The following is a 9460-nucleotide window of genomic DNA, read 5'->3' as shown; positions in this document are numbered from 1 at the left end:
CCCGTCCCCATCCATAGCCAACCCAAATCTAAGTGTGAGGGGAAAATAGGTAGGAAAACCTGGAGCCAGAGGAGCAAACGGCAGCTGCACTTCTCAACCTGAGCGCCAACATGTTGTACCTGGAGACAGCCGCCCCAGCGCAGTACAGTGAGGTAAGGGGTGCCCAGAGACGGACGGGTTCATCGCTGGGGATGCTCTCTCCCAGAGTTATGTTCTGGGGGCAAATGGTGCAGCTCGAAGAACCTGAGAATGAGCCTTGTGCTAAGTATGACACCAATGAGCACAGCAACATCTTAATATTTAGCTTTTATAATATTTTGTTTTTCTCTCATTTGCAATGACAGCAGTTACAGTATGACTTACGCTGGGTTGTGTATTCTTCATTCAAAAAGACAATAACAACAACAACAACAATAATAATAATAATAATAATAATAATAGTAATAATCTATATGTTTCACAGTTAGAATATTTCATTTGAGATTTTTTTTTAGAAACTGCAGGTTTCCGGAGGTAATAGGTGCAGAGTAAGTAAACAAGATATAGACAGGCACACTTGCAGTACATGGTGTTGTTGTGGTTTCTTTTAGTGATTTAGTGGCGCAATTTCTTGTGTCAAAGCCGAGAGGAGAGCACTTTGTTTTGTAATAGTCCCTGTTTATCAAATAGTGGTGTCCTTTAGTCTCTATTTAACAACTTCAGGAAAAAAAAACAAACGCACTAATAAATTAAAAAAATCCCGAAAACTGCCAGTTGTCAACAGGCATATTGACTTTTCTTTATTTATGGGTGGTAAATACTTTAAAACTGTAAAAATATAAATGTTTATATACTGTATGTTACTTTAAAAGTATTTGTTAACTTGTTCTTTGTCATGCTGAACTTACGTAAAGTAATCCTGAGTACAGTAAGTTTTGCAGATAAACTGTAAAGATTGTTTCCAAAAATATAAAAGTAGCTAAACGGAAATGTGTTTAATTTCTTCCCAGTTGTAATCATTTGGTCATTAAGTGTTGTTTGTAGACTGTTAAGACTCAGTCTCATACAGACCCAGTGGCTGACAAGTGTCAAGGATGAACATGAAGGATGAAAACACGAATTTTTTTTTAAACGACACAGGGCAATTTGGGCTGCTGTGAAAAAAATACCGACACGCACACCGAAATGTGCTTCGTTCTAATATTCTGTATATGAAATACTGAAAGCAAATGTGAACATACGCTGAAAATTCTACTTTACCCATAAAGTTTTTTTTTTTTCGTAACCACTTGTTGAGATTTGAAAGCACCGTGTTAAAAATTTTTAAACAAATAAAGCACATTTTTGGTTGCATTTTACATGCTGCGTAAATTATTCTGAATATCATTAGAATAGAATTTCTTAGAAAATTTTCTGAAAAGTCCTGTATGCAAATGATTTCCTTTCCAGCTTCTTTCCAAGCCTTTATTTCTAAACATCACCTGCAGCCAAGCTAATGAATTCTTCCTGTGACAGTAAATTGTTTCTTATATAACAAAAACTTTTACGAATCATTGTGAATAGTTTGACAGTCCAATATATATTATGCATAATATTATTGTATTATGCATAAACCGTCTGATAATGCAGACCCCTTAGATGTGGAGGTCATGGTGTGGGAGGAATTATCTTTAACCTCAATTAAGAAATATGTGAGTATTATTTGATTTCTAGTGTTAAAGTCTGAACATCTTAAAATCATGAATGTTATCATAATGTTATCACTTTAGTAGTATTAATTTTCTCTTTTCTACATTGTAATACAATGTTTTTTGTTTGTCACCTCATGCATATTACAAATTATTTTGCATGTGTTATCAAATATACGTTCATGTAGGATATATTAAATTTTAAAAAAAAAAAGAAAATCTTCCGTTCTAAATAGTCCCATGGAAGCTGCTACCCTATTGGCATTTACCCACACCTTTGAGATGGCTGGTGGATCACAACAGATCTCGTCGTTTGTTATCTAAAACGAGCATTCTTTGTAAGCAGGTGGTTGTGTTGTCTTCTGTGAGAAAGAGAGAGAGAGAGAGAGAGAGAGAGAGAGAGAGAGAGAGAGAAAAGCACCTTCGGCTGCACTGCTGTCAACACACTGTTTTGGTCGAGCCACTAGGGCAGAGGTGAAAAGAACCTCCACTGTGGTGTCCTTTCTCATGTTGTCAAAGCTGGACCCAAGGGGATCTATAGCTGCCTCTCTCTGTATCTGCATTTCTGTCTATTTATTTATTTATTTATTTTTTTATTTATTTATTCATTCAGTACAGAAGTAATAAACAGATCTTAACTATATTATGAATATGAGGTCTCTTCATAGATTATTTTGCACTTAGATGATGGGAGGCTAAGTGTGGGTGAAGTTTGTTATCAGGACCCAGCGGCTGCCTTGCCTTGTCTTTTTCTCTGAAGGATTAGGTTTTCCACCCAGTGGTCCCATGGGAGCACCCGCGCTGTAAGAATGCCGTCGTCCAGGCACTGCTGTTTAGTTTTGAGCCGTAATTGCTTTAATGGTGTGTTGGTGTAAAGATGTAATCACCCGCTCCGCCTTTCCCAGCAGGTATGTGGTACAGAGAGACCCCCATTGGGTGGTTAGTGTCTCTTCTCTTCGGTCGAACCCATAACAGTCGCACATGCGTCGCTTTGTCCAGAGAACTCAGAGCAGGAATGAAAGATATTTCACCCCTCAGGTAATAAGGCTAACCTGGCAGTTCTTTATTGGCGGATATTGTCGGCTCTGAAGGCCTCGTCGCCCTTTTGCAGGTGCACCAGCTTTTAAACTGGACGCTCCTAATATGCTATTTCAGAAAACTTTTTCATTTTGCTGGGTTTTGCTACGGTTTTGTTGCAGTATAGAACACCAAATAGTAACCCCAAAATTTCCCCTGGACAAGAAGCAACAAAGAGCAAGTGCATGGACCAGATGCCTAAATTGGGTGAAAAAAATGGTGGTCAGGGTTATAGATATATAATATTAATCACTTCCAAGTCATTATTATTAATGGCTGGCCTTGCTATCCAAATGCTCCCATTTTTCCTCTCATAGATGAGGTGGGAAATGTTTTGTTTGCTTCCTGATGTAATGGATCCTGTGAAGATCAAGTCATGGATTGTCTGTCACCAGCAAAGCGACACACGCCATTGTTTACAAGCTAAGAGTATTATAAGGAGGGAAGGCTTTCCTAATCATCGTTGTCAATGATGACTTACAGTCAAAGGAGGCACAGTGGCAATTCATGTGTAACTTCTGTGATTTGACCACTAGTGGATGGATTACTCCAGTTTGTACTCCATTAGCTTACATCAGAGTCCTCTAAATAATTTTGAAGACTTTTATCATAAATCTTTCATTTGTCATGACAATGTGAAGATGAATAAACAAATCAGTTAATAAAACAAAAAGATAAATTTTAAATTCTTCACGTTACATGCACAAAGAATGAGTGACCAAAAGACTAGCAGCAATTTTGACCTTTAATATGAATTATTGTTTGCACGTACAAAGCTCTGGCTATCCTCTGAATAATCTAGATTCCTCTAACAGAATCAACAGTGTCACTGTGAAGGTCATTTTTATTTTCTTCCCCCCGGAGTGTGGAATGGCAGCTATAGCATCTGCTTCAGACAAATAAACATTTCAGTGTCTTGAACAGAATGCAAAACCTTTCACTCGCTTTATTGTAGGCTGTCAGGGATGTCAAGGCCCTTAATTTACAGCATTTCTGCTTAGCGTCATGACATATAGCTTTGAGGGAGCTATAAAGGGAAGGTATTTTCAAGAGGAGTTAAAGTGGTTATTATGTGGATGGTGTATTACAGTGGAATAAGATACGATTAAAGGAAAACTCGAGAATGTCTCTCTCTCGGCCTTTTCCGTGCGATAGCCCACTTCCACTTCATTAACCATTAAGAATTTGTTTCGGGGAACGTTTTACTCAGAGAAAAACTCATCGTTAGACCCATATATCCAAGTTTGCCCTCTTTATTCTGTCTAAAATTCAATACATATCTAAATTCTTCAGATTCACTCTTTTGCAGAGTTGGTATGTCATGAGTACATATGTAACTGACAACATAGAAAGAGAAAATTAGTTTTTCAGACAAACTACAGTATTTTTGTTAAGTATTGTGCTTTTCTCCCTGTTTGTTCAGTGAAAGAAGTATTGGGACATTCAACAAAATGTTGTAATTGGTTTGAAATCCCTTTTAACTGTTATTTTTTTTAAAAGATGTATGTTCTTCTGCAAGCATACGTACATTATTTTCTTCTATAATTACAGTCTGTTATAGATACCACAAGAACCACATGTGTCAGAACAGCGATTACGCCACATTAAATTAGGTGGTAACGTCACTGTGCAGCTGTGCTGTCTCATGCAGAAGGCTACAAGTTGTTAGATCAGTCATTCTGAGGTACCAGGTGAACAGGGCAATGGACACCCTTGCAGAATTACTCCGTCATCTGACAGTTCTACATACTATGTCTGTGTATAATTTACATCACATTACATTTACATTTATTTACTTAGCTGACGCTTTTCTCCAAAGCGAATTACGGTGTTAAGCTACCTACAACTATTTACCCATTTATACAGCTGGGTAATTTTTACTGGAGTAATTTAGGGTAAGTACCTTGCTCAAGGGTGCTACAGCTGGAGATGAGCATTACTTAATGGTATGATGAATGTTTTCTCTTAGTGTCCGCTTGTTAAGAACTTTATATATGTTCTTAATTCTTCCTTTGTTTTTACTTATAGCATTTAACTTAAATTTATAAAACTAAATTAAATAAATGTAATTGCTTGATGAAAGCAAAAAATTAAAACTTTGCTGCTTCTTCCAATGAGGCTTTTCCATTTACACGCATTCATTTAGCAGATGCTTTTCTCCAAAGCGACGTATATCTCGTAGAAAGTACAGTGTGTTCATTACATTAGCAGAAAGAAAGGCATAGATGCAGATGTGTGATTCTTAAATGTAGTTAGTTTTTTTTGTCCACCATATGAACCAATGTTCATCACACGAGTAGCTGCATAAAACTTAATTTGAATATCCACGATTCCAAATCACCTTCCTTGTAATTTTTTTTTAAAGATACATATATTACGTTACTTTTTTGAAAGGCACACAGCTGTGCTATTATTCTAGTAAAAGGGTATTACAGTAATTGATACAGACATTCTGCTATGCAACAGAAAAGCAACAAAGGCACTGGAACAAAAGAAATTCCAAAGCACAGTGTAACTGTTGGATTCCCGAGCAGTTTTTGCAAAGATTTCACGTGAAAACTCATTATGCCGAGAAAACAGAAACAATTTACCTGCGTTTCGAATACTATGTGTCTAAAGACCGAGCCTAAAGAGGTCCCTCCTCATGCCTTCGCACCCAGATCAGATGCTGAAGGCAGCGCCGAGGCCACTGCCATCTGAAGAGCCCCATTGTTCTCTAATTGTAGCTGTATTGTGTTGTCCTCATTGTGAAGGAACACGTGTCTTAGAATAACGCATCCTGCTGTAGGCTGGGGGCTTTGCTTATACTAAGATTTCCTTTGTGTCTGTCTCATTGACAGCAGAATACACACATCTTCTTTCACCTGACCTCCCCCATCTCCTCATGCACCGGCACATTGTTCCCCGCAGCCTCCTAAAAGCCTCGGTGTCGTATTTTCGAGGCTGTGCCGTCTCGTGGTACACGCACGCTGACCCTTATCCGCAAACACAAGAAAGCCACGATCCAATCTTGTTGTAGCTCGGAAGCCGGGCTTTGCAGGCCAGCCTCTTTCAGGTGCTTGTGCCTGCATGCGGGACTCTGGTCACCTGGTGCAGGCAACACCTGCCGAAGGGTGTGAGAGCAGGACAGCTGTGGCCCACTGGGCCAGAAATAAAAGTAGTGGCCCCTGCTGCGATTAATAGCTGTCTAAAGAGCCACAGAGACATGGCACCTAGTCCAGGAATGTGCGGGTATAAATGGAATGGCATGGAGTGAATGGCGACCAGCTCGGGCAGGACGGGGGTGCTGGAGGGGTAGGGGAGGGGGTGTGACACTGCCTTCAGCCTTCTCTGAAGTGGCCATTTCAGCCCCCTCTGCTCCTTCCCTGCTGTCTGCGGCGATGAAAACCCTGGATTGCTTGCCAACCCAGACCCTTCAGTGTTCTCGGCATTGAGATCTTGTCCAAGGCACTGCAGTAAATCGACATAAAGCCATTCTCTTTACATATGTACCCGTACTCGTGATTTGATTTTTATTGGAAGCTGTTGAGAACCAGATGTGAGTCAATAGGGAATGTTTTTTTATGATGTAGTGGGTTTTTTTTTCAGTCATGGTCATGGAACGATTGCGTCTTTGGGTAGGCAATGAGTCATGTCTGTACTGATAAAATGTCTGCCTCGCTTTCCCATACGAACCAGATCACAATGTCGATAATGGTCAGGTGATCACATGAGCTGGCTGTAAAGCAGCCACATGTCCTCGAAGGCTATGTACTTGTGAGTAAACTTAGTTATTAAAATATGCTGCTGTATGTTATGCTAATGCTGAGAGAATTGGATTTAAACCCCCTGGCCAGTGCATGGCTGTGCCACGCTCTTACATGTTGACTTAGCATAATTACAAGACAACTTCTTTGTTCCAGCAAGATGCTCAGAGTATCTGGATATCTGTTGCTTTGGGTTTCCAAGATTAAAAAAAAATAGGAGATCAACCTTGGGTAACCAAGGAAACATAATAAAGACTAATGTTGGCTAAAAAGACAATTTGACAATGTATCTCCTTTACACCACATTGCAAAATGTAACAGCATGTCATGATGTCAGATGCATGCCCTGAACATCCTATGTCACCTAAAACTGTCAGATGAGAATGGAAGGGCCGGATATGGTAATTAGATAACGGAGATCAGAAACGTCTCATAACAGCTGGTAAAAATCTGTTTGTGAGTCTATAGGTACAACGAATTTCAGAAAAGAGACTGCATAAGCGTAAAGCTCAGGTATGATCTGACCATTGAAGCAAGACTTCAAGTCACCTTCTTCCCCTGAGTTACTTGTTTATTGTCCCTTGGAAAGAACATCTTCTGTATCAGATTCCAAAAGTGGTGTTGAGTAGAATTGGTCATCCATGACCATTTCACCAAATGTTAATTTTACCCAACATTACACAGTTTCCACCTCTGTCAAACTATTGGAACCCAAGGGAATTCCATAACAGTTAAGCCAACTCACATTACATTTATTCATTTAGCTGACAGTTTTCTCCAAAGCAACTTACGATGTTAATCAACCTACAGCTATTTACCCATTTATAAAACTGGGTAATTTTTACCGGAGCAATTTAAAGTAAGTGCCTTGCTCAAGGGTACTACAGCCAGAGGTGAGATTCAAACCTGCGACCTTTGGATCCAAAGGTAGTAGCTCTAACCACTACATTACCAGCTGTCTACAAAAGAATTATTTTGCTTTTGCAAAATAATTCAATTCAATTTATATTTATAAAATGCTCTTCTCACACAGAGATACAGAGCACTGAACAAAGGATCAAAGACATACTAACAAAAGGTTGGCTATATATTAAACTAGTACAATAGCTACATTTATTATTAAAACTGTTTCTAAGCCAACTGGTCCCAAAGGAAAGGAGAGGAAAACTCCCAACCGAAAGGCAAGGAAGAAAAAAAAAACATTTCTGTCGATCCAAGTGCCAGTTGATGTCCTGGGTTGCACAGGCAGGTCTCGACCACCATGGACGATGGATGGATAATAGAGCTTTGGTTAATTTATCCGAGACAACATAAACAACTGGGTGAAAAAGAAAAAAAAAGACAAAGAGCAATTAAAAATAGACTGTTTAAAATAATTGTTAACAAAAACGTTCAAGCTCTGTTGGTCCTTTGGTTACAACACGGAAGGTCTGTTACTGAGTTTTCAGCATATCAAGTAATTCCAGAGGTGAACTGACCGTGCAGGCCAAAACTGGTCATGTAGGTATCCAACAGACTCCCAGGTAAAGTTCTGCCTCTGGGAAATGGGAAAGAAAAGAAACACAGATATAATACACGATAAAATATAACATCTGAACTGAGGGATCAGAAACAAATTGATGTTTCGTCGACAACAAGCTAATTTTCAAAAATGATTATACAGGATACATTTGGCTCTCCACTAGGCTCAGGCTCTGGTTTCTGCTCTTGATTCACACTAAATGCCTAAAGGTGTGTTGAGCTGTTGTTTATATTTCAATGTGAATTTTTAATTCAGATTCTGTGTTTCGCAGTGTAATTATAGTCATGGGGTTATATTTCCTGAGGATACATTCTTTAACACAGCTACCTTGAACTCAAAATGATCATTAAATGTGAGCTAAATTAAGTGCAGTAATAGAGAATAAGGGCAATAGATGACAATTTTTGGTATTTTTTTAACTTATGTATACATATAGTTGCAGTTCTGCATGTCACTCTTAACCTTTCTTACATGCATGTCTCATCCTTCATTAACACAGGTAATTTGTCCCTTAATTTAGGCTGAAAATTGAACATATTTGTTCTGTTTTCAAGTTTAAAGTAGTGTATTATCTGGATGTGGTCTTACATTAAAGTTAGTTGTGTAAATCATCATCTCTCATATTTACATAAAATATTTTGTGTTGAATTGGATAGAATTATTTTTGCAAATAGTTTCAGCCGCAAAATATGTAAATACCACCAAAGCTGTAAAAAAATAGAATAGAAAAACACATTTTTGGAGGGGATGTACATGTGGGGGATGCTATGATGAATCAGAAAGTTGAGAATTTTCTGAAAGACTACACTGTACTCTACATTGTGCAGAAAACTCGCAAGTATCTGAACCAAACTGGAAACCATATATTTTCCACTGAAACTCAGACCTGTATTCCATACAGTACTGTGTAATTTCACTGCAGATACTGTAAAAGCCTGCATGATTTATGTAGCTCTTCTATGTAAGTGCCAGATGTTAATTATTTTACTGTATTTGTCACAGGCTAACATTAAAAAAAAACTAATTTGTTTAGCTGACATCTTTGTACAAGGCAGTTTACACTTTCTTATATCATGTACTCTGCTCTTTAGAATGATGTTACCATTAATACAAGTGGGTATTCTTACCGGATCAATTTAGGGTGCTGCAGATGGCAAGACAATACCTTAACCATCATGGTACCTTCTGCTCTCCTTGAAGTGAGCCTCCAGAAACATGAAGTGAAAAGCCGAGTCAGCAACAGGTGTCATAGTCATCTCCTCTGCTTTTCGTGATGCTTCAAGGTCATCACCATCAACCATTAGAGATTATGTAAATCTTTAATCGATTATTTGAATCTTAAGGATTATTGTTTAATATAAAGCCAAATAGATGTATGTACACTGTATGCTTGTGAATTTTAGGATTATAATAAACACTAGCGAAATCTAAACAGCATGATGATAGTG

At 38.4% G+C, this 9460-nt stretch overlaps 1 protein-coding gene across 6 annotated transcripts in view; it reads left to right on the top strand.

Annotated features, from left to right (window-relative positions):
* The window catches only part of tp63 (tumor protein p63), a 32480-nt gene continuing 23020 nt past the window's right edge, over positions 1-9460 (top strand). For all 6 annotated transcript variants that reach the window (XR_001966341.1, XM_018757241.1, XM_018757240.1 and 3 more), the window contains exon 1: positions 1-152. Coding sequence is in view for 5 of the 6 variants with exons in the window: in XM_018757241.1 (XP_018612757.1) it covers positions 111-152 (42 nt within the window). In the remaining variant the exon portion in view is untranslated. The remainder of the gene's footprint in view (positions 153-9460) is intronic.

This window comes from Scleropages formosus, chromosome 8 (genome assembly GCF_900964775.1).
Source record: "Scleropages formosus chromosome 8, fSclFor1.1, whole genome shotgun sequence".
Lineage (NCBI taxonomy): Eukaryota > Metazoa > Chordata > Actinopteri > Osteoglossiformes > Osteoglossidae > Scleropages > Scleropages formosus.
Note: the sequence above shows the minus strand (reverse complement) of the source record. Positions and strands in the feature narration are given on the sequence as shown.